General features: G+C 39.3%; 1 protein-coding gene across 1 annotated transcript in view; it reads right to left on the bottom strand.

Moving 5' to 3' along the window:
• Positions 1 to 1,015: 1,015 nt before the first annotated feature.
• Positions 1,016 to 25,350, bottom strand: part of LOC122976441 — a 55,349-nt gene continuing 31,014 nt past the window's right edge. Inside the window, exons 3-4 of the mRNA XM_044344931.1 lie at positions 1,552 to 1,627; positions 1,016 to 1,180 (exon numbers count right to left, since the gene is read on the bottom strand). Coding sequence (XP_044200866.1) covers positions 1,016 to 1,180; positions 1,552 to 1,627 — 241 coding nt within the window. The remainder of the gene's footprint in view (positions 1,181 to 1,551; positions 1,628 to 25,350) is intronic.

The raw sequence follows: 25,350 nt of genomic DNA on the forward strand, positions 1-25,350 counted from the left end.
TGCAATTTCTGGTCACCATTTGTCTCTTCTATACCAGCTACTTTGGCGGGTAACCACCCATCATTTGGAAGTCTGATTCTGTTCTAAAAGTCAGTTGGTGGAGTATTCAAAGTGGTCCATACTGTGGATTTTGGGATGGATCTGAAGGCAAACTGAGCAAGACTATGTAAAAGTCAATAAAAACTTAATGAAAGGGGATATCTTGGTGGTGTACAATGTTCAATATAACTGCAATATCATCGGTTCTCTGCCAGTGTTTCCTTCTCATCAAAATTTAACCCATAATATGAAGTCCATAATATCCATAATATGAAGCACATATGTATGTTAGGTTTTTCAGTATACAGCACAGATACTGTGGGGGGTACTTTCCATCACGCATAAAGGACTGTATGACAGTACCATGAATTGAACAAAACATTTTCATACATTTGTCATAAAGGTTTGAGTAAGTAATACCCACTTGGTCAAGAAAGTACAGTATGATTCACTCAGGTGCTAGTCAATGACTACTTGTTAGAAAGATTTTGCTGCACATCAAAACTCAGTTCAACTTAATTCTTTTTTTTTTTTTTTTTTTTACATCTATTTTAGTATTTTTTAATGTACTGGAGGAACAATGTACCTTGCTTCTGCAGTACCTGTTATTCTTCACCTGCCATCCAAATGAAGCACACATACAATAATTAATTTGATTGTTTAGTTGTTTACAAGAAATATGCTGTGGACACTGGAAAAACACTGACAAAGTTAATCTCGGCCATAAATTAAACAGTTCAAATCATCTACACTGAAAAATCCTATTTGTGTTGGTCTAATATGTATCTTCTCATTTTATGAGGATGGGAAGTTGAGTTGTTTTGCAGTATGAGTAATTTATCTCTTATAAAACTCTTCCTGGGCTCTACTGTTACCCTGACACCATACAGTGTACATAACTGACTTGCTGTAGTGGTTTCAGAGCTATGCTATTATTTACAAGATGCCTTTTCAACGTCATAACGTGTGTGCATCACTAGATTTCCTTGTCATCTGATTCCCGTAGACTAGTGGCTGCTAACAAGCATGATAAAAGCCCGTTCCCGCTGACAGCATGGGAGAGAGAGTGAAAGTGAGTGTCGGGAAGAGGTGGGTGGTGGTGGCGAGATGGTGGGAAGGGGGTGGTGGTGGACAAGCCTGCCTGTGATTTGCGCAATCACAGCAAACCACGCGGTGGTCGGATGCCAGAGATGACAAGCTGCCCCCATCACTTATTGATAATGAGGACAGACTGAGAGGAAGGTGATGGCTGGAGACATTTCGCTCTCTTCTTCCTTTTCCTTTTTGTTTTTTGCACACTGGCATGCCTCAGTTATCACTGCTGCTGCATGCCCATGCAGCTTTCCCAGGCTCTCTCCCTGTGAGTGTGTGTGGGTGGGTGTGTGTGTGTGTTGCTGAGGGAGTCGTGCTGAGGCCCTGATGCGCAGCATTGTCATTCAGGGAGCGTTCACACAGGCAACCCCCGCAGGAAGCCCTGGCACCTCCCCCTTGAAATGACGACCCCCCCCATACCCCTTCCTCTCCTCCCTGCTCCCCCCTCCCTTTCTGCTCTCTGATCTCACTCAGCAGGCCAAAGCTACAGAGCTGTCTGAGAGGTAGAGAATGAGAGAAGAAAGAGAGACAACACAGCAGGATTAGGGCCAATTCACATTCAACTTTAAAAAATGAAAATAGGCATTATGATTCACTTCGGGCTCACAATGTCAATTCTAAGACTTTCATTCCAAAATAAGATTTATTTTTGAGTGAAAAATGGTGCCAACTTCTCCATGCGAAGTACTTAAAAAACATAATTGTGCTTTATAAAGGATATGAAAAAACGTAAAGTGGCAATAAACGTGATTCTCATCTTATTGAATTAAACTTGAAGCTGAAGTGGTCCCTTAAATGCAGCACGAGATTCTCTTCTAACCGATGAGGATTCAGGTAGTTTTAGATCCACAGAACGATCCTCCATCGTTTTCGGTAGTGAATCTGATTGCGAGGCTGCCATGCAGTGCCAACAGCTTGTTCTCTTCACTGACTGTGGCAGCTGCAGTTTGTCATATTACTTTTCTTTTACTCTAATGGCTGTGACTTACAGTAAAATAGCTAAAATTTAAAACTCTTAAAGAAAACATAAAATTAGCTATCTAAAAAAATACACCTCAAAAATGTAAGACTGATGAACCAAAACACTAATCGGAAAGCTGCATTGAGTTGCAGACTGTTGATTCTCAGTGTAATCAGCAGTACTGACAACAGTGTCATGTTAAAATGAGTCATTTGTTTCAGTTTTCATGTAAAAATATTGCTTGATAGCTGATAGTGAGTATAAAGAGCGCAGATAAGTCCATCATGGGGAACTCTGTTCTTACACAGCAAGTAGTTTATTCAGCCTGTGAAAACGATTGTCTTTTGTTGCTCTGAGAGTAACTCTGATAATGTCATGAGGGTTATCTCAGCTTAAAGAAAGCCTGTTGTACAAACTTGACATTGAGTGGAATAATGGGATGTATGGGATCCTGTGTTTTTAGAGATTGACACATACTAGTGACTAAAAGTTGGGACATCAGGGCTATCAGGAATATCATTTGAATCTGTCTTGCAAGTCCCCTCATTTAAGGGAAGTGTGAAATTGCTTGAACAGTATCCTGTTCCCACTGAGCCGTGTCATGATGCCAGCAGACTCAGATCTTGATCTGCTTTATTTCCCTAGAATAATCCAATCCAGTCTCACATCAAAATGTGTAATGCCTACATTGGTCCACAGTGCAATAGCGTCTCTAAAATTGTGAGATGCTTGGGGTTTTTTTGTTTGTTTGTTTTTTTTAGACCTATCCTTTTGTATTGGCCTGCATCCATGTCATGTGACTGTCAAGTTTCTTTCTGCGAAAAAAAAGGCTGACATTCCTTTTATTCTCAGTGAAAAATGCAATATTTTAAGATAGTTTTCGGCATTAAAATGGACTGAAGCCTACCCATGGCAGACAACCCAAAACAGGAGTCGAACGTGCCAAGTCCACTCAAAACATAATGCCCTTCCCTGACCCTAACCTGCCTTAGCACTAAATTGCATCAAATCTTGTACCATGGCCATATAAACAGGATGAAAACGGTGTTTTCAAACTGGACTTTACATTTCACATCCCTCATTTAATCCCTGCATTTGTCACTTTCATATATTTTATCACACACTGTAAACATGATTTGTAATTGTACATCTTATAGACAGTATAGTTAGAAATGAGAGCGTTTTTTTTTTTTTTTTTTTCATATTTCAGCTAAGGTATGTTTATACTAAGCTTGACATTATTTTAAGTTACCCACAGCACCATCTGGTGGTGAAAGCACCAGCTTCCACAGGGACTCTCTCATTAGGGCTGAAAACAGATCTTGCATTTCATCATGAAAAATACATAAAAGTAGGCCAAGTCAAACAATTTGACCTTAAAGGATTTTTGTCACTATTTCCACAAAAACAAAAAAGGAATTGAATAAACAATAAAATAAAATATGTAGCTTATTGAACTTTCAACGTGTTCTATGAAGCTTTGCCTGTGCAGTCATGTCCATGAAATGTCAAATTTAAAACTTTGTCGTAGGACTAAACCAAATACATCATTGGAAAGGTCTCAACCTGGAGAGTAACACACTGTCAGTCTGAAGATGACACATGGCTCCTATTGACCTCTGAACCTTGAACCTGGTACATGTTCGAAAGCTTATCATTCAGCAACAGGAGGGGCTACAGACATAGGACCAGGTGTTATAGATAGCTTTTGACCTCAGCTGTCATGTGGGTATGGTCACTGTTGAGCACCAACTGGGCGAGCTGTCAACTATGGAAAAAAGTAATTTTCACCCATTTAACAATTAGAATCTCTCGCTCTCTAAACCGCCCTGAGCTACCTGCAGTTTGACACGGCCAACTTCTAATTATTGGGAATATATCAATGTATTTAGAAACTAAAATTCCCATTAGAGACACGCCATAGAACTTGTTACGAAGTACAAATCAGCCGGCATACTTGAAGTTCTTCCAGTTTCCAGAGTTGGGCTTTAATTATGGTTATAAAAAATTGTATCTTTATTAAATATATCTACTACAGCCAAAACATACATTATACTGCATCTAGATGATCAGGGTGAAAAAAATCAAGAGGATGTCAGTTCACCGGGGATAGTTTAGCTGGTATTGTAGAAATGAGTTTTCGAGTTGTGTTCACTGTCGGCAGGAGTTATGCAAACCTTCAAAGGATCTTTTTTTTGTGATTATGGCCTGCACATGCTGTTTAGCCCCAACTGCATTAAAATAATTTAGTTTTGTTGAAAAAGTCTAGGGGACTGTGTACATGAAAACGCTTGGAGATAGGCTAAGTTAGCTACAAGCCCCAAACTGCATTGCCTCAAGAAATCAGCCAATCACAAAGCTTTAAATTGTTGTATTGTATAATCAAATCCCCTATCCCCTGGCTTCAAAGATCTCCCATTCCTTAACATCAACAGCGCAGAGGCTCCTGAGCAAAGCATCTAGTCCCTACTGCCACAAATACAGTCTTTCAGATCTCGGTAGAATATTGTGGTTTTGCCTGAAAGGTTCCAGGTATGAATGTATACCTGTGGGAACATAAGGCAGGCTGGTGATAAAAAAGCGTCAGCAAAACCCTGCCCTGGATACAGAATAGTTTGAAAAATGAAGAAGCATTTCTGAAAAAAAAAAGGAAATCAAAAAGTGGCACCACTAAACCCAACCGGGGTCACTGACACTACATCAGCATGAAGAGGCGCATCCAAAAGCAAAATACAACTTTTTGTACGATTACGACAAGTGGGACCTAAAGGGCTAAAAACATTTTGATTCGCTACAACACCACCAACTATTGCTATTATTGCTACTGTTACTTGTTCTCTTCCAAGTATCTACCAGGACTGTTATTACTGCTGTTATGCGTTTTAATTTTTACAAACATTGTTGATACCACTGCTACAGGAATTAAGATGTCGCTGCACATGTGCTGTATGTGACGGAACATGTGCCACATCTGCCATGTCAGATCACTGGTTCTTTGTCTCCCAATGAGAAAATGTTTAACAAAGTTTCATGTGAACTAAGATTAATTAGAAATAAATAGAGATAGACATTTTGTCTATGAGAACACACAACAAATAAGATTTTGTTTAAAGTTGACTGCCAGCTGAACACACACACACAAACAAACAAACACAAAAAACGATCTCAAGGCTTCATTGATACCCCCTTTCCACCAACATGAACCTAGTTCTGGGCTGGTGCTGGTTCACAGTTGGTTCAACTTGTGAACCTTCTAAGCACTGGTTGGCTTTTCCACGGGCTGGAACTGGCTAGAGATCCACGTCATTACGTCACAGTATACATCTGTATAAGTCTGTGCTTTACCAGCAATGCTAGCGCCTACTTCAAGCACAACAATCAAAATGGTGGACTACGTCTACTCTTTACAAGTGTTGATGCTGGCTTTGTGAGCCTACATGGACATCCAAACACGACTGGTCCACCGCATTTGAAGAAAAGTAATTACCAAAGACGTTGTGATTCTTATTAAAACTGAACACAAAATCTTAATGTTAGCCTTTGTTGTAAGCTAGCTCGCTAGGTCAATATAGCTAGCTACCTAGCATTGACTACTCTGGTATCATTCACATTGCAGTTGAACAAAGCTAATAAAAGAATGATACACCAATTTCTATCTTTACAGGTAGTCTTGCGGCTGATGGCAAGGTAGAAGTCACCTGTTGTCTGGGCCCACCCACGATCTCACCACTGGTGGGACACAATTGTTCCAGATTTCAGCTCTCTAAAATTTGTGCAGAATTTCAGTGTGTCCCAGGAGTCGTTCAAGTACATCTGTGGTTGGGTCAGGCATGGAGAGAAGGAACACCAATTACCGTTTGCGTGTCCCAATCTGAAAGTGGGTGGCAATTGCCATCTGGAGATTGGCCACTGGCTGTGAATACAGGACCACTAGCCATCTTTTTGGGGTACGTCTCAGCACTGTTCAGGATTTCTGCAATACAGTCATCATGGTGCTGCTTCCTGCCCACATTACATGTCCTGATGCTGACAAGTTGGTAGAACTGGCCAATTTCTTCCATAATTGTTGGAGAGTACCACAGTGTGTTGGTGCAATAGATGGAAGCCACATTCCAATAATAGCACCAGAGGAGTATCCTCGAGACAATTACTGTACAACTGGCATTGTTGGATGGCATTCAATTGTTCTGCAGAAAAGACTTTTGTGGATGGCAAAGGTCTTTTCTGGTACTATGAGTACTATGACAGCCACATTTGTGGGAAATCCTAAGTGACCAGGAATTACAAAGCCAAAACAAAGTGACCATCTCTGGCTGTGATGTTGGACATTACCTGATCAGTGACCTGCCCTACCCCATGCAGACTTTACTCATGAAGCCCTTTTTGGACACTGGCAGATTGACCCTTGAACAACACACCTACAATTACAGGCTGAGCAGTGTATGATCGGTTGTGGAGATGTCTTTTGGGAGATTAAAAGGAAGATGGAGGTGTCTCCTAAAAAGAGACACCTGCAAGCTGGAGCTGAGCAAGATAATGGCACTGACCTGCTGTGTGCTTCATAACATTTATGAGGAACATGGCGACAATTTCACTGACAAGCACCCAGCCTCAGCCTCCTGTTCAGGCATTACCCGAGCATGGTAATCCAGAAGGGGCTGACATTAGTTGGAGCATTAATGGAGTACTTTAAGAGAGGGGATGCGATATTTTTTTTTTCTTACAGCACCACTACCACAGTTTTGTAACCCTACCTGTTCTGTTTTTGTGTTGGAAGACATTAAAACTGTCATAACTTGTCTCATATGTGTCGGGGCATTTCTTCGTGGCTCTGGTACTCCGACTGCTTTTCCATTCACGCCCCTGGTACTCTGGCCGATTTCTCCGGTGCCCCTGGTACTCCCTCAGTTTTTCTCAAGCCTCTGGTACTGTATGAAATGCTCAATATGATTGTATATATTCAGTATACTATCAGAAATATTTTTTTATGCTTAGCTGCTTCCAAAGACACTCTCTTATTCAAACTCATTTGTGCGGTATAATGAGCAATAATAAAATCTATTGAGTGATAGGAAGGTTTTAAATGAACTATTTTACATTATTTTATTTCAACTTTGCAACATTTAGAATATAATTTTGAGGATTAGCATGTTATAAGATGTGAGACATTGGTAATATGCAGAATTAACAACCTTAGTATTGATGTTACAATTAAATCACTACCTGTACATTGTATTTTTATTCAGATGCCCCATTTTTGTCTCCCAACCTCTATCTTGTGTGTGATTACGAGAGTGCTAGAACTTAAAAGCGTGGGTCAAGAGTTAATTTGTAAGGCAGTTCAGACATACCAGCTACCTCAAAGACCTTTGTAAAATAGGTTTTATTATCTTTTTCTTTGTGCACATATTCTCTTTGAATACAGACTCTCAGGTACATGGTTCAAGTTTCAAGTAAATCCGCTGAGTCAAAAACATCATTTTAAATGTAGAAAATGACTGAACATCCTCATTATCGATTTCTGCCTTTAGCAACCTCTGTGGAAGGTTCGGCTTCCATCAGTATAGAATTACTTTTGCTATCAAGTACAATGAGGCATTATTATACACAGTTCCCTCCATGTCTTCCATTTCTTCAAGTTATTCAACCGTTGTTTACAAATGTTGCTTACTTGCAACATATCATAATATATGTATTGTTTCTGTTGATGAAGCATACTGAAGCAGACATGTCTGTTTAAGAAACTGGTTTATTTTGAAAAGAAAATAACAAAAAAATGTAAAAGTGGTCACTGAACATGTGCAATCTCAATAAACTTTTCAATAAACTCTAAACATTTTAGTGTTGTTGATGTGCAGTCATTTGTGGGATTGAGCCTCCTTCATCGTCACCACGCATCTCATGAGCCCAAGCAAAGCACTTGTGCACTTGCTTCTATTTTCTGCAGCAAGGAGTCATTCATGTCCTTGCTGTGCTGCAAGAACCTTTCATCTGTGCTCTCCAGAATTGAATGTTCAGCTACCTGCCACAGTCTTAGGTGAAGAAAAATAAAAACATTATATCAGAGCCTGATGGTAATATAAATATATCTCAATGTTTGCGTAGCATCTGGTGTGACAGACTACTATATACTCAGCACAACAAGTCCTATCCTGTCTGGCCTGTTGAGTTGAAGATGAGAAGCTTTGAGCTCCTGAGCTGCAAGACGGTGGTGGTGATGGTAGCTCTGTGTTGGCATCAACATTGACGATGGCAGACAACTCTATAAACGACAAAAACAACAAGAGAACAGTGCAGTGAAGCCAAATGTTAAGTGACGTTGGTAAGTGAGCCAATGGCAATGTTAGAAAGAAACATGCTAACGTTAGTTATTGTTACCAAGGTTATGCTAGCTGGCTAGCTAGTTAGCTGTCGGTCAGCTAATATTACCCAAGCAGGCATTGCTACTAATTTCTAACACTGATGTTATGACCGTAACAAATTAGTGAAAAATTAGTGGCTCGCTAAACAGCTAAGAAATGCATTGCTGGCTAGCAACAGGGCAAAACATTTGAAAAATAAAACTTACCAGGATCAGTGGAACTTTGAAACAGTGTACACTATCGCCTCAAGCATAGCTGTTGCCGAGTTCAAGGCCCCGATGAGTTGGCATAGCTACTGGTCTGTCGCAAGGACAGAGTCAAGTACATCGAAATGGGGGTTTCTCCATGGACGACCATTGCCGCTTCACCCGAGGTCCTTCTTTTTGTCCCTGTGCTCCTTTTTCAGTTTTTTGAGTTTGTTGTTTATTTGTTCAACGTTTCTGTTGTACCCTGCTGCAGCCATCTTGTGCTGTATTGTTCGTACACCGGTTTTGTTCTTAAAGCTCCCTCGAGTTTATTCTGAATTTCTGTCGAGGATCACAATGCAAGAAGACAGTTTGTCTCCTCCACAGACCACTGCTGCTTCCATTTCACATCATACTTAAGCTCTGTTTTTTTTAAAAATGGTGATCTAATTGGTCTTGTTGGTCATGATAATCCTGCCCCCAGCCCCTGACGTAAGCAGTTCTTTGTTCTAGACCAGCAAAGTTTGGTGCCGTCTGTAACCAGTTTTCCTGGCCAAGAGCCGGTTCTTTGGCTGACAAAGAACTGGTTCGAGATTAGGCACTGGCTCCACACTGGCCCTCAAACTGCCTTGGTGGAAAAAAGGAAATCATAATGCTGACTAGCTGTGTTTTACTGGACTCATGTGTTGGAAGAGAACGAGAAGCTTTTATGTAACATTTGGTCACATGGTGCTTCTTTGAAATTAAGAGCCTGTGTGTGTGTGTGTGTTTGCAGAGTACAGTATATTCAGGAAACTCAGCTCTAAATGCTCATGATCATTATGTAAAGTGTGTGTGTGTGTCTGAGAGAAAGAATGGTGATGGTGGGGGTTATGCAGACAGGCAGAGAGATATAGCAAGCTGATGTAGCGTCCAAGCTAATTAGAGGATTGCTCTTTTTTTGGCTCATTCTCACGCCGACTCAACCTGTATTAATTGATTGGCTGGTTAATGGAAGTGGAGAAGAGGAACGCAGGCGGGAGGAAGAAGAGGAGGAGGAGGAGGAGGAAGAGGAGTGTGCTGGTCTCAGCTAATGGGCCTGGCTCTGGTGTGTGGAGTAAGCATTCTAGTCAAAGAATCAGCACTATAGGATGGATAGAAAGAAAGAAAGGAAGAAAGAAACAAAGAGAGGGAGGGAGAGAAGAGAGAATAGCAGAGCAAAAATGAAGACTGAGATCAGAGACAGAGAAGCTGACTGTGAAAGAGAGAGAGACTTTATATATTTTTTAATGAATTGCATCAAGACACCAGAGAGGGTAAAACTAAAATTGCTTTGAATACACACAGACATCCACCTGCACACACACAGACAGACACACACGCCAGTGACAATACTGATGCAGCTACAGCGATTATAATGGTCCATTCTTAAACTCCTTATACAATTTTAGCTCCTGAAAAAATTGTGGATGTCAGTGGTAACAGTTTTCACAGATTCTGCAGCAGTGTTTACGATGCTGATGCTGCTTGTGGTAAAATCAGAGAACAAATGTAACTGTGAGTATCACTAACAGACAGATCAAGATGTCAAAGAGCACAGAGAGCATTCATTTTAACTGCTGGCTTTCTCAGGGCTGTAGCTACCTTTAAAGAATAACTCGACAACAGGCTGAAAAACAGTTTTCACTGACATCTCTTGTTGAAAGTTTCAAGCCTGTTTCACACTGGTGTGATCGGGTGTGGTCAGAAGTGTGTTTGTTGCACCTGTAACCACACCCAACAGTGATGTCACAGGCACCTAAAGTAGTCTTGTTCATCACAGCGGCAAGTTTGTTGGGGTGCTTAGTTACTCTTTAAGGACACATCATGTCCTCTGTATGTTTTTCTGGGAATTTTGGAAGTTTTTTAACAACCTAGAGGGAATTTATGCACTGTTTTAGAGGCTGATTTCAATATTTTTAGTCAGTATTTTTCAAATTAGACTATAAAATTGACCTGTGGTAGTCAGATGTTTGGGAGGATGAACATTAGATGATTGTCAGGGTTTAATTTAAGGGTTTGCATGGGGTGGGGGCTTGGACTCATCCTGACTACGGCCCAGATATGGCTAAACAGAATTAGCCAGCTAACCCCAAAGTAAAACTCCACAGGTAAAAGTTAGCATTCACTCTATTTATGTTAGAATACAGAGGATAAGGAGCTCATTGGATTGATGTTATTCAATATTTTTTCCATGTTCTGCCTAACAAATGATGTGATAAGAGTTTGAACATATTTGACAAGAAAAGGTATATTTTCAGAGGAAAAGTCATTGAACATGACTAAAAAAAGATGCATAAAAATGTTCTATGTATGATGGTGTCCTACTATAATAGAAGGCCAGTTACTGTATGTTGTCTAACTATGTCCACAAAACATTCTTCCACATCTTAAGTCTTTGTGCCTCTATTTAATGTCATGACTGTATGCAGTGAGTTGCAACCTTCTAACGAATAAGGTGAAACCTTTAAATTTCCAGAAGAGCTTCCACCATAATTTAGGTCAGTTACAGTTTAGGTGTCAATTTCTGGTGTACATGTTGATGTAAGGACCATTTTTCACCAAAATATTGCAATTCCTTATATAAGATAATAACCACAATCAGATAGACAGAGAAACTGTGCAAACAGACAGACAATTTATTCTTCCCTAAAATCACCAGTAAATAAAATATAAAACCCTTCACAGACCAATCCAAGTTCCCAAACCTTTTGGGAGAAAACCCAGAATGCTCATTTCAGTGCAGCACAATATGTGGCAACCTGCCAGAATCTGAGGGACGGCCAACGGAAAGGCAAGTCAAGCACGTCAAGCCCATATGTTCCAGGATGTCTAATACCCACCGAGGGGCTGTAATAGCCATCCAGTTGGATAAATGTTAAATTTACAGGAGAATCAACCCAAATAAGACTGGTAAATATGCTTTGTTTGGTTAACCCTTTCACAGTGGGTATGGTTTAATTCTAGAGAGGCCATTTCAAAAGACTGATTTTTGGTTCATGTTAAAAATGACTCTGCAACAGAACTGAAGCCATTACAAGAGGTCTGCTGGAGAATCAGCTAATAAGGGAAATGAGAATCATGCTGTAAAACAGAGCTGCCTGGGTACAGAAACATTTAATAAAAAGGAGTCTGAAAAGTTGCTGTATTTAAAGAACAGCAGTTAACAATCTTGTTTTTGCTGACCTCTACTGGTTTAACTCCTCACCTTGCTGCAGTGATGTACAAGTGTACCCCAGGACCTTGTGACATCACTGTTGGGTGTGGTTACGGGTGCACACCCATCTGTGATGTCACAGTGTACTGACACACCCAGGAGTACAGCTCTATATTACTGCAAAAGCAACAGTCAGAGACCTTGAAACTTACAACCAGAGGATTAGAATTATAGCATAGTATTCAAGTAAAATACTAATTTAAAGTACCTTAAAACCATTCTTATGTACACTACTTCATGTAACTTGTTATGTTCTACTACTGATGTCCCATTTACAGCAGGTACTTGTCTCCACAGTTATTCTAAGTAACAGTGTAGATGTTGTCAGGCTGTCTTTGCACATAATCAAACCTTCTTTCTAAAATATCCTCTCATGATGCCTTTTTTTACACCCCTATAGTTTGTGGTAAGTCTTCCTAAAATTCCTTGCACTATTATTACTGTTACAACGGTTACTTTAGATAATGTGTAACTGGAGGAAACATCGTGATTAGTCATTTTAAAGAGGCTGTAGAGTGGCAACTGCTGCTGCACACCATGAGTGAGTAAATTATGACTCCCAATATGCTGACTGCTTAAAGAGTGCAGTCAGGACGATGCTGAGATCCAGTCTTACTTCCCCTAATGCATCTTTTTCTTGTTTAAAATCAGCTCTGTTATTGGGCGAGATGGAGGAAGAGGAGAGGAGAGGAGAGGAGAGGAGAGGAGAGGAGAGGAGAGGAGAGGAGAGGAGAGGAGAGGAAAAAGGAGGAAGTTAATATGAATGATCCACTGTGACATAGATATTCTGTAACAGAAAAGGTGATGCAGTAGGACAGGAGAGAGAAGGAAGGAAGGAGCAGGATGAAAAGGTAGATAGATAGAAGTTAGATAACCAAAGTGGGTCAGCTCAACATCCAGTTTGAATTAAGCAGCTTGTTAACACAGACTGATCGGACATGATGATACAGTCAAGCTTGGGAGATGGACACAGAGACAGAGTTTCTATTTCTACTGTACAGTAGTTTAATAAAGCAAGGCCAAATGATATTTATCTTTAAATCATAGACAATGTAGGAAATAGATCATGCAGCCTTGTTATTGTGAGAAGAAACATCACACTAGGCACCAAAGCCTCATATATACAGAAACGAATGACATCAAAATGCATTGTGTTTCTGTTTACATGAGGTTGTTTACATGAAGTTCAAATGCTTCTTCTCATACTCTAGTTAGTCATATATGCAATTAGCTATTTCTGTGCCACTAAGTAACTTTGTGCTATGAATATGTTCAACCAATTAAATTATTAAGAGAATATTCCTGGCCACAGATGCAACGTTCCACCTGCAAAAAAAGTAGGACAAAGCAATGATGATCCCAGTTTTGTGCAATTTTTCTTTTCTTGACATAAAAGTGTACCCACGGCTCTGTGCGAGTTCCACTTTGCCCAGAACAAAAGTGTCATCTGTGCACATTTATGAAGCTGGGTCTGTTGAGCTCTGGCCCTCTATCTGGAGTTTTCTTGAAATGAATAAATAAAAATCTCAACACATAATGGTGTTAAATTAAACTATTTTCAACTTTTTAAACTTGTTTTTAGTCCTACATCTACAGCAGGCAGCTAACTGTAAACTTTATGCTATTATTGGTAAGAAGCATTGATTCCCCACTTGTCACATTTACAGAACAACGGTTTTCCAACAAACACCACTTCTCTGGAAGAGAATACATACTATAGGTGTGCACACAATTAAATGATATGGTTGGTGAGTTTCTATATTTTTCTAACTGTCAACAAATCTATAATTAAACCAATAATGAATTTATCTACTTACAGGTATTGTCTGTGTATGGGAAGCCTTATATATCTTCTTCCTCTGTGCTGTAGACCTCTGTTTTTGCCGTTTATCAACAAACTAACATACCCAAACCCATTGGGACGAAGGAACATGTCACTCACTGTGTGACTCACTGACAAGTTTTTAATAGTTTTTGGACAACAATGGAGTTCTACAGCATAGAAGAATAAGATATATCAGGCTTTGGTAACACACACACAATACTTGTAAGTATGATGAGTTTATTGTTGGTTTGGCTCTGCACATGAGATTTGTTGACAATAAGAAAAATATAGAAAATCAGCAGCCTAATCCTTCAAGTGCTGCTGCAGACACTGCCAGCAAAATCTGGAAGACAATAAAGCTAAAAACAAATAAAATATTTCTCCCTGCCAAAGAGCACACATGTACTGGAGTTGTACTCTGAGTCTGGAGTTGTAGTGAAGAGGAGAGAAGAGAATGACAGAAAGTTAAGATGGACAAAAAGGAGTTTAAAAGCAGAGCAGGGGAAGTAGAGAGAAGGGCAAGAAGTAAAGTCAAGAGGACAACGAAGAAAAAAAAGAAGGAGCAAAGGAGTAAAAGAAAGGCTGAAAGGACAAGACAGAGAGAGGAGAAATAAGAAAACTAGAGGTGAGGAGGAAAACAACCAAAAGAGGACAAAAACAAAAGGTGAGGAGCTAAAAATGAGATGAAAAGCCGTTGAGAGGATGCACGGCGGTAGGATGAGAGATGTAGAGGAGGCAGGAAATAAGGTCAGATAGGAAGTGAGAGAAGAGAGATAGCGAAATGACAAAAAGGAGACGAGGAGAGGAGCGAGCGAGCGATTGAAAGGGAGAGATAAGGAGGTGGAAGAAGGTGAAAAAGAGGAGAACAGGGACAGGGAGGAAGATAGGGAGAAGGCGAGGAAGGAGGAGGATGAGGAGAGATATGAGAGAGGGAGGGAAGCAGGGGGAAAGTAACAGCCTGTTTTCTCTGTTGCCTCACTAAACACACACCTCCTTAGTGTATACGAATGTGTTTGTCTATGTGCTTACTGTGCTGTGTGAATGTTTGTGTTTATCTTCTGCTACGGTTTTCATATCAGAGATGTGTTGTGAACTTATGATTGTGCATGTGTGTTATTTTTTAGACTTTGCATATTGTGTGTATCTGTATTTTGTGTGTATTCATGTTCCATATAATAAAGTGTATGTGTCTGTGTTATGTGTGTTGGCTGTCTGCATCTTTGCAATGTCCATTGCACCTTATCTACATATTATGTGTGTGAGTGTGTGTGTTCTTGTTCTATCTTTATGAGGACCAACTGGAGACATTCAGAGAGAGTACATTTTGGAAAATGAAGGGCATTTTGACAGTCCTTCACTTCTTTAATGGGCTGTTTGAGGGTTAAGACTTTTTAGGGTTAAAGGGAAATTTAAAAAAAATCTGATTTCTATTGGTAATAATGCTGTACTCGCAAAGTTAATAGCTGAAATATGAGACAAAACAAAATCTGACAGGGCGAGAAAAACAAGCAGCTAGACAATCAGACAGGTTGTAAACAAGTCAACAGTTTGGCCAGATTATCTATACCACTTTTTGTGGAAGGTGATCCCACCTGAAATGTCACAAATAATCACCTGTTGCACAGGAAAACTATGCACACACACTAAGTACAACTGTTAACTGTGATTGAAATTTAGAACAGATAGTTTGGGTAGTGATTTTACAGTTTGCCTTGTTTTCTCCTCCAAATATATAATAATTTGAAGGTTTGTTTACAACCTGTTTCATTGCTTGAGACCGTCCTCCCAAGATAAACAACAAAGTAAAGGTGGATTGATGGTTCTCTGGGCTGCACATTGGTGAACATTTGTGTGGCCATTGCTTTTATACTTGTATGTAGCACATTTATGTTTGTTTTCGTCTCTGTTATTGACCAGCCTCCCGACAGCAATTGAAACCAGCAATCAACTTGCCTGACGCTCAGGTCTGCACTACATGTTGTTGAGATGTGGAAGGTGTGCACGTTGGCTCCTCTGCAAACCTCTGCAACCTACTGTTACCCATAGCACCAGAGCATATGGTTACGTGTATCTTCGGAGAAGCATTTTTCCAGCTTCAACTGCTTCAGCAAGCTCCCAAAAACGACATACAGTAAGTTCAAGTGACTACGTCTTCTAGCAGCCGCAGTAATGACGAGAGCACCGGAAGAAATCAGGCAAAGGGGACAAAATGCAATTCGGAAGGAGGTTGTTTCCTGTTTCCATAACAATGAAGGTCCCCTAACCTTAACAAAGTAGTAATTTTAATCTGAAATATGATCATTCCCTAAACTTTGGAGACCACGGTACTTTTCCCTTTTCTAACTGAAAATTGTGTCACATTTCCAACTGCGAGTCAGGACAGTTTTTTAAAAACCACAATTACTACCATCCTCTAACTTCTACACTGTGGTTATTATTGTAGCCATGACGACGAAAGTCACCTAACTTAAAGGTGGTAGTGACTTTAACCCACACCATATGTTTGAAGTGATGCAGTAGACATGTTCTGATGATGTTTATGGGCATTATATCAATGAGGGTCCTCATAAGTATAAGTAAAAGTGTCTGTGTGTATGTGTGTGTATGTGTGTGTGTGTGTGTGTGTGTGTGTGTGTGTGTGTGTGTGTGTGTGTGTGTGTGTACAGTAAGTAGACCAGGACACAGAGGTAAACCAGGCAGTGATGAAGTGACTGGATAAATCTGCTCTCCTCATCTCTCATCGGTCCCCTTTTTCCTTCTGTTGCACTCGTCTACCTTTCCTCCCTCCTTTCTTTCGTTCTTCTTCTCCCCTCTCACTCCTGCTCTCCATGCTCCTTTCCTCATCTTTTCTCTTGCATTTTTCCTTCTTGTCATCTCCTTCCCCATTCCTCATCTTTCCATTCTTCCCTCTCGTTCTCCCTCCATCTTTCTTCATCTTTTCCTGTACTCTTTGCTTCCCTGATTCACACTTCCACTCCTGGTCTTACATCCTTCCCTTCTTTCCTCCTTCCTCCTTCTTTCTACCTCCTCTCTACTCATTCAACTTTTCTTCTCTAAAAGCCTCACTCTGTCTCCTTGCTCTCTTTTTCTGCTTCATTTTCTTCCTATATTTGATCTTTTTCTGTCATCATCTCACTTTCTTCATCTCCATTTTTCTGTACATTTTTCTGCATGTTTAATGCTCTTCCATCCCTCTCTCTCCTTCTTTACTCTCTTTTCTGACGTGACTATAAATCTGCTTTAACACATTTCAAATCAATAACGGCTAAACTGAGTCACACTGTTCTTCTTCCTGTGTCCTCTTTGTGAGTGAGAGAGAGTGAGAGAGAGCTGAACCTGAACCTAGGTAGTTATGTTTAGGTATATGAACAGACTAGCCTTGATAAATAAATAGCAACTAAGGTTAAAAACCGAAACTGCCATTCATAGTTGCTTACATTACGAGGCAGCAAATGAGGGTACCATGGTCTTTCATGAGAAAACACAAGAAATGTTGCACAGTAGTACAGCTTCCTCCCACAGCTCCACAGTTATCCAAACTTTAGATTTCATCTTCTACACATTTCAGTGTTTCTCCGTATACAGATGTGAATAATGAACTATGTATTTCATAGCATGCATCCCAAGTTAATGGTATCAACATATTAACACATTTCTGACCTGCTTTAAGTAGCTCTGCTTCTTCGACAGAAAGTTTTTGGTTGTTTACTTTGGCTTTGTTGTAAGTAAAAAAAAGATTAGCTGTCATTTCCCTGCAAGTGTGTGTGCAGCCTAGGAAGTAATTGTTATAATTGCATCTACTACTACTGCATATTCACACATGTGGTTTGTATTCCCCTTGTAACTTCAATCAGTTCTGGTAAAAAAAAGTGTAATTTTCACACTTTTCTTTTATTTTCTATGTAAACAGCTGTGCAAACTAGTCAAAAAGTACAAAATGACAAAATTGGTTGTCAGTTCCAAAACAATCCATGTGGATGTTTCAAAACCTACAGGCCTTTTTCATAGAGAAAATTTTGACATATATTAGGAAAAGCACAGCTGTTACTAATATTATTGACAAGCTTAAAAGAGTACTGAACAGATTTAATAATGCACTCCTATAACATTGTCAGATTCACACAAGTTTCAATTCCACACACATTCTTCTTCCTTGTCAAAATTTGATGCCTACATTACCCACAATGCCTGCAGTCGCTAGCCTCCAGCAGAGATCAGGAGCGGGCTACAGAGGTCTGGTAAGCTCACTTCTATCACACCCCCAGATTTTTTTTCCTTTTTCAGCCCCAACCGACACTGACACAAGTGGCATCACTTGAGATATTTTTTTTAATCAGAGCATCTCCCTCTGGAGCCATAAAAGGCTTTATATTACTTTTTCCACATATGCAGTAGTACTACCTGTAAACAGACTTTAATGTGTAAAATTGGTGGAGCTCCCCTTTAAGATCTGTGAGGTTTATGTTGCGTACATGTCATACGTAATTACTACAGTAAAACACTGATTACCTGGTAACTTAATGGATATATTATGTTGTCAATGCACAGTATTTTAAACCTCGGCCACCAAAAACTCAGAGTAATGGTAAAAAGAAGCCAACATTGACTAGTGTTTGCTGTCAAAGTAACAGGCTTTTGATAGCCAACAGTCCTCCCCAATAGACTTTGTATTGGTATAACATCATGAGAGAGGACAGTCATTATCCTCATGACCATTAGAGGTTGCTTGATTGAAAAACATAAGGATAGGATGGGGAACAACACCTACAATCACGTCAAATAATGGCAGCCCAGAATGCCGATAAGAAATAACAGGTTGCATTTTAAAGTTCTACAGACTTTGCTCTAGAAACCATGTAGTGGGACACCAGTGGATTGAATGTGGTCGAAGATGGTGATGTTCAATGTTTGGGAGACAGTTTGGATTTTGCTCATACTGTAAGTTTTTGGTTTTGTCACATTAATTTAACTTGAGCAGATAAGTTAAATCTACAGTGTCTCAGCGCCAGAATGGGATGCTTTTCTATTGCTGCTGCAGCCATAATTTATCTAAACTACAAGATAGGTGGATTTTTATATAAAAATCTAGCTGAGTGCAGCTTCAATGTGTTTAAAAGCCATTTAAAGTTATAAACTCATTTACTTAGTCAATATATCACACAAGTATAATGCCTATGTGTGTGTGTGCGTCATAAATGTCCCTGGTGTAAAGGTTTCATTGAGAAAAAGCTGAGGCATGAAGGGTAAGGCGGTGCCCTCACTAAATGTGAGTGGATGGCAGCCGGCCAATCACAAAGAGGGGGCGACCCTAAGTGACAGCTAGAGAGAGTAAAGAGCTCTTAAGAGAAAAAACAGAAAGTCATCAACCACAAATTATGCAGTACCCTCTGAACCAATCAGGAAGAAGTACTCCGTTGTTCACTCATTCATTATTACCTTCGAAATAAATCCCCTTAACAGAATATTCAATTATGAGCCATCATTGTTTTGCGTCATTACTGGCAAGTCATGGTCATTCTTAAATCTATCATAGATGAAGCATTGCATTGTGAGATTATTGAGATTTTCCTCCATCATTTGTTCAAACACCTAAAACAATCTTACTAGTTTTCCATGAGAATCGACTTTTTGTAGTCGTGCAAAAAATGAATGAATCAAAATGAATGAAAATGTTTTCTCAGAGAGGCAAAGGAAGAAGTAGCATGAAGTTGTCGTTCACATCTTTGAATGATGACCATGATCATTCTCTAACCTTAAAGAATAAGGTGATTTTCTATATTTTTCTTATTGGCAACAAATCTCATGTGCAGAGCCAAACCAACAATGAACTGATCTACTTACGACTATCGTGTGTGTATCCAAAGCCTGATATACGTTACTCCTTTGTGCCGTAGACCTCTGTTGTTGTCCAAAAACTATTAAAAACACATCAATGAGCCACATCATTGTACTGGGTGACATGTTCCTTTGTTATGAAGAGTTTGGTCACATTAGTTTGTCACACTTTCAGTCTCTGGAGAGAAGTTATTGACTTTGTACCATATTGTACATTGTAAATAACTTCAGTATAAAGTCAGTAAAGAGGTTGTGACATAAAGCACAACCAGCTAGCTAAGCACTATAAACAAAACCGCGTGACAGTGTAGATACAACAGGAAGGGAGAGAGAGTTGGGGGGGTGACATGCAACAAAGGTCCTCTGTGGATTCAAACCACAGATACAATTATGTGGCATGTGTCTTAACCAGTAGGCTACTGGAGCGTGCTGAACTTCGCTGTTTCAGATGGAGAATGGCACTAGTTGCTTTTAGTTGTAATTTGATTGAGAAAAAAAATTCCAAATCTCCACCACTGCCATTATCTCCATGCTGTGCAGCCCAACCCCAAACACACCACCATCCAATCAAGGCCTTCTGTCCAAGCAGAGAAACGGCTGTGTCATTACAGGACGATAGCTGTGACTAAGACTATTAGCTAATTGATAGGCTGGCTGTGTTGGCCACTGCTGCAGCTGGCCTTCCAGGCTGACACAACAAAACTAACACAACCCGCTTATGCCATAATCATTTCAGACTCCACAATATACTTGTGAAGTTTTCCTTTGAAAGAAAAAAAAAACCTTTAAGAGTTTCTGACTGAGGCTTTTTATTCCTGTGCAGAATAAAAAGAAAATCATTCTCTAACATTTATGTGTTGCACTTTAATTTCGGGAGTACATTGGAACTCCCAGCTCAGAGGACTAAAAGTTGCTGAAAATGCAAGCCTGTCTTCACCAAGCCAAAATGTGAATGCGGTCTAATGGAAATGGTATGGATGAAGCAGCCAAATAATTCCTCCTCCCACCAACCCCTGCTGGGCGAGAACCCAAAATCCTCCACCTCAGAGCCCCCCTGGTTTGATTTAGAGCACTTCCATTGTAATAGTAAATAAAGTGGAAATAGGAATTTGTTTCTTAGCACTGTGCTCATACTCTATATTTCACCAGATGAATATAAATATAGGAGGCAGGTCTTGTTAAAAGAGCAACTGGAATGGACTCAAATGCAGGGATCAAATGATCAAATGTGTGATGGATGTCGTATCAGCAAAGTGTTCAGTATAGTATGACGGTGTGTATCAATGCATGGAGTACATGTATTTCCCAGTACGTGGTTTCGGAGGGATATTTGCTTTAACTGCTGCTTTGTGCACAGTTTCACTCCTCAGAGAGAGCGAACATGTTCCCAGTGGATTTCTCCTCATTAAAATAAAGAACGAATCAATGATTTCTAAACCTTCTATTTATCCAGGAAAGGAATTTGCTGAGCAGTCGTGCTTTTTTCTGCAGAAAAGCTTTGCAGTCTTTGCTGCACACATATACTCTTTACCACATATTTGAATAAGGAATATTCCCACTATAAGTAACTTTACATTTTACTTTTAAATATGTGGTTTATGTAATTGGCCTGCTTTGGACTGATGTTAAAAACTATGAAAATACTTTGTAACATTTAAGTCTGTTGTAGAGTGTAAACCCAATACTGATTAAACATTGATTAGATAAAAATCTGCTGAGAGGTAAACTGCTGAGAATAACTACAAGGAAGAAGCAAATCCTACTGAAAATTCGAATCACAGCAGGTTAAGAGTCTGACATTGTTGTTGCTTTTTCAGCTAATTCCAATGTTTATCCCCATATAACATGACAGCAGTACATGGTGTGAGGTGTGGTGTGAGTGTGAAGCTGTGTACAGTGTGCATATTTAGTACAACATCAGGATGATCTGAGCAGTACTCTATTGACACTCTGTGGTCACATGAGGTACTGCAGATAAATTACCCTGCGTTTCTAACATAAACTCCCAAGTTATCCTCAACTTTATTCTAATGTAAACCCTAAAAAAATCAGCATAGTCATATTTTAAAGAAAATACTGATTGTTTGCTGGTTATAGCTTCTTGAACATGAGGATAAGTAACTTCTCTCTGTTGCACTTTATTATAACCTGAATATCCTTTGGTTTTTTGACCATTGTTCAGGCAATATAAGCAATCTGAAGATACCACCTTGGGGTCTGACAACTTGTGATGGGGATTTGTCATCATTTTTGACTCATTTAAACTGTGGGAGTGATTGATAAAACAACTGAAAAAAATCACTAAACTAACAAGAAAAGTGATAATTAAGCACAGCCAGAAGTAACCAACACTCTAAGAACAAGCATTCATCATATCATTGTACCATTGTGAGAGCATTTATTTATTTTGCACCATTCTATTTCATTTTATTTTTTTTTAGCTTTTTATTTGTTTTTCTCTCTCTCTACAGCTACTCAGTTCTATTATTTATTCAATCTTTATTAAACCAGGAAGTCTCTTGAGATACATTATTTTACAAGAGAGACCTGGCCAAAAAAGGTAGCATAAGATCACATATTACATAAGAACATATATCATTACTTTACATCAATCACACATAGCACAGTAAAACAAGACCTGAGTGACATGACAGAGAAAAAACTTGACCTTTAAAACAATTCAATTCCTCATTAAACCATTTTTGAGTGGGATACTTGAATGACTGATGTGAAGGTACTGTTTCCAGATTAAGTTTATCTTGCATACTATAAAAGTGCTGTTTTACCAATTTCTGAGCAGATTCTATTGATCTAGATTATATGGTCTAATAGCTTTTTACAAAGGTAAATGGGAAGTTTAGGGAAGTACTAAGATCAATATGTAATCAAAATATTATGTAAATCACCAATTTGAATTAGTCTCTGAATTAAGTGCGCTGTACAAAAAAAAAGGAAGTTAGCTCACAAAAATGGACAGTACAAGAGCACACACAGCCACATGTGTTTGTGTCTGCTGGCACCTAGTGGTCAAACAAACATCTGCAGTGATTCATAGTTATCTACAACAACCTAAAAACACATCAGTTGTCAGGGTGTCAATGCTATTACTGCGTATGTGTGTACAGCACTCTGATAACCAAAATCTCCTCTCTTTACTGCTCTGTCTGTCCTCCATCTCCTCTTTCCATCACTTCCTCATTCTTTACCATCAAAGCTCACTCTCACCACCTCTCTCTGTCTGTATTTGACCTCCTCTTTAACCATTTTCTGATATCCCTCATCCAGACATTTTGAACTTGTTTGTTCTGCCTTTACAGTTATGTTTCCTCTCTTTCATTCCTTTGTCTCTTCTCCATTAATTTCCCTTCCCTTCACGCACTGTCAGTTTTCTTCTGAAGCTAAAGGACGTTTGTTAACCTGAATGTTCCTAGGCTACAGGCTGTTTGTTTGTACATGGTTTCAGGTCTTAAGCCCCTCTGAATATGTGACACAGCAAAAGCAGCTAATTAAAAGCAGTTTAAATGGTGTGGTGATACGGCTAGCAGTGGAAGTAACCTTCTTGGAATAATGTGTGAACTCTCCAAAGTAAGAATAATGTGCTATTTTCCTGTTTTTCCCATTCTGCTGACATTGAGTGAATGCACAACGTTGGCTACCCCATTAAAAACATCCTTGAAACTGGTTTTCTAATCCTTAAATCAAAATCAGTGTGTATGTGTGAGTGTAAGCACAGAGCCCACCTGCGTCAGAGTGTGACACATTGGGTCCTCTATCACTTTGCTGTTACAAGCCCACAGACAAGGAGGTAGGACTCTGATTTATTCTCTTGAACACAAAATCAAACACACGACCGATAATGAGATCACTTCATCACTATCAACACAAGGGGGCAGCAGCTTCCCACCTGAGGACTCCCCCAGCAGCTCCAGCAGATGTGTATGTGTGTGTGTGTGTAGCTCTGGCTATCAGTCAAAGAACCATCAGACCTTTGATCAAACTGACTAGCTGGTGTGTGTGTGTGTGTGTGTGTGTGTGTGTGTGTTTGGCAGTGGGCAGGTACAGGGTGGAAAAAAGGAAGGGAAGTGGGGTGAGTCATTGGGGATTTGGATGTCAGACAAGACAGGGGTCGACTGACAAAGAGATGAGGGCTACTATGAAGTAAACCTAATAATCTGAGACTGTCCTTACCAGACAGGTGACACCATTCATAATTCATTCAAACACTTAAAACAACCTATGTTTACACTGTCCTGACAAGCGACCTCTTGCAGTTATGTAACAAAGCAAAGGCAGAACTGAGGAAAAAGCTCTTTGGAGGGAGCCTGAGGTGGATGGTTGGACATACAAAGCATGTGACATCAACACAGGAGACCAGCAAGAGCAGCTGAGGATGATGATTTATAATAGATGATAATAAAATATAGAGTGCTTAAATTAAGAAGAGAAACTTCAAAAAAGAGAGAAGTCAAAAAAAATGAAAATAAAGGATTCAGTCATCCTCTTCTATGGGTTAAAAAGTAAACTGTGACTCCTATGGATTATGTTTTTAAAGAGAGATAGAGAGAGAGAGGAGTCTTGTGGGAACATTTTGATGTATAACGTGTGTAAAAAGGGAATACTGTAGGGCTGAGAGCAGTTTCATGGTCACTTTAAAAGAAAAGCTCACAATTTTTAAAGTCTGTCTTTAAAGAATTGTCAGGTTCCCATATCAACACTTAAAGGTTTCGTCTGAAGAGGTTTTCTTTGTTGTAATCCTCAAATTCATCGTGGTCAATAAAATATTGCCTCCAAATGCGCTTTTAAGTGATTGAAAAAGTCCTTGTTCTGTGCAAAAATGCATTCCAAAGTTTATCTGAAGCTAATATGATGCTTCAGTTGTCAAATTAGTCAGCTCAAGTGGATATCTTCAAGACTTACAGCCTTTTTTATTACTATTCCTCCACTTCAGCTCAACAGGGAAACATTGTCTGAACAAACACTCTCTAAAAAGATTTAAACTTGGAAGATATCCACTTGATTCGATTAATTTGGACGACTGAATTCTTATATAAGTTTCAGATAAACTTTTAAATACATTGTTGCACAATTGGAGGACTGTGCATTTTGTCCCCCATCACTTACATTGAAAGTGCATTAAGAAAGGATCTTAACAGAGGCGAGTATGAACAGTAAGAATGATTACAGTGAGTTAAACCTGTTTTCAGTGATCATGCAGACACCTAACGATTGTTTTAAAACAGACTTGAAAGATTGTGAACTTGTCCTTTAAAAAGGGCTGACTGCAGGAGGCAAGATGTCATAGAGTTCCTTAGTCATTTCAAAGGGTTTTTATACTGACAGAGTGCAAAATGTTTATGTAGCCAAATAGGACATTATGAGATTAAAAGCACTTTATGTCGTACTTTTTTAAGTGGTAATTAAAAAGTTCTTTATAGAGGGTAAAAACATAAAAAGTGCAAAGTGTGTAACTTCAGAGCAGGAGACCAACAGGAGCAACAGAACACGATGATATATGTGTACAGAGGGATTGAATTATTAAATCATTTTGATAGAATGAAGTCTTGTGGGAACATTCTGATGTAAATAAGTAAAGATTTATTTATAAAGCAGTTTTCAAAACACAAGTAAAGTGCAAAGTGCTTTGCATTAAAAGCATCGAAGCATCATGATGGTAGTAGGTAAAGATTTACATTTACAAAACAGAAATAATATCAGCAAATCAATTCTACATAACAGCAAACATCAGTTTAAAAAAGTGAGGGAATATTAGTGAGTTTTGGGAAGTTTTTAAAAAGTTTAGTTTTTAAAAAGATACT

This window comes from Thunnus albacares, chromosome 3 (genome assembly GCF_914725855.1).
Source record: "Thunnus albacares chromosome 3, fThuAlb1.1, whole genome shotgun sequence".
NCBI lineage: Eukaryota > Metazoa > Chordata > Actinopteri > Scombriformes > Scombridae > Thunnus > Thunnus albacares.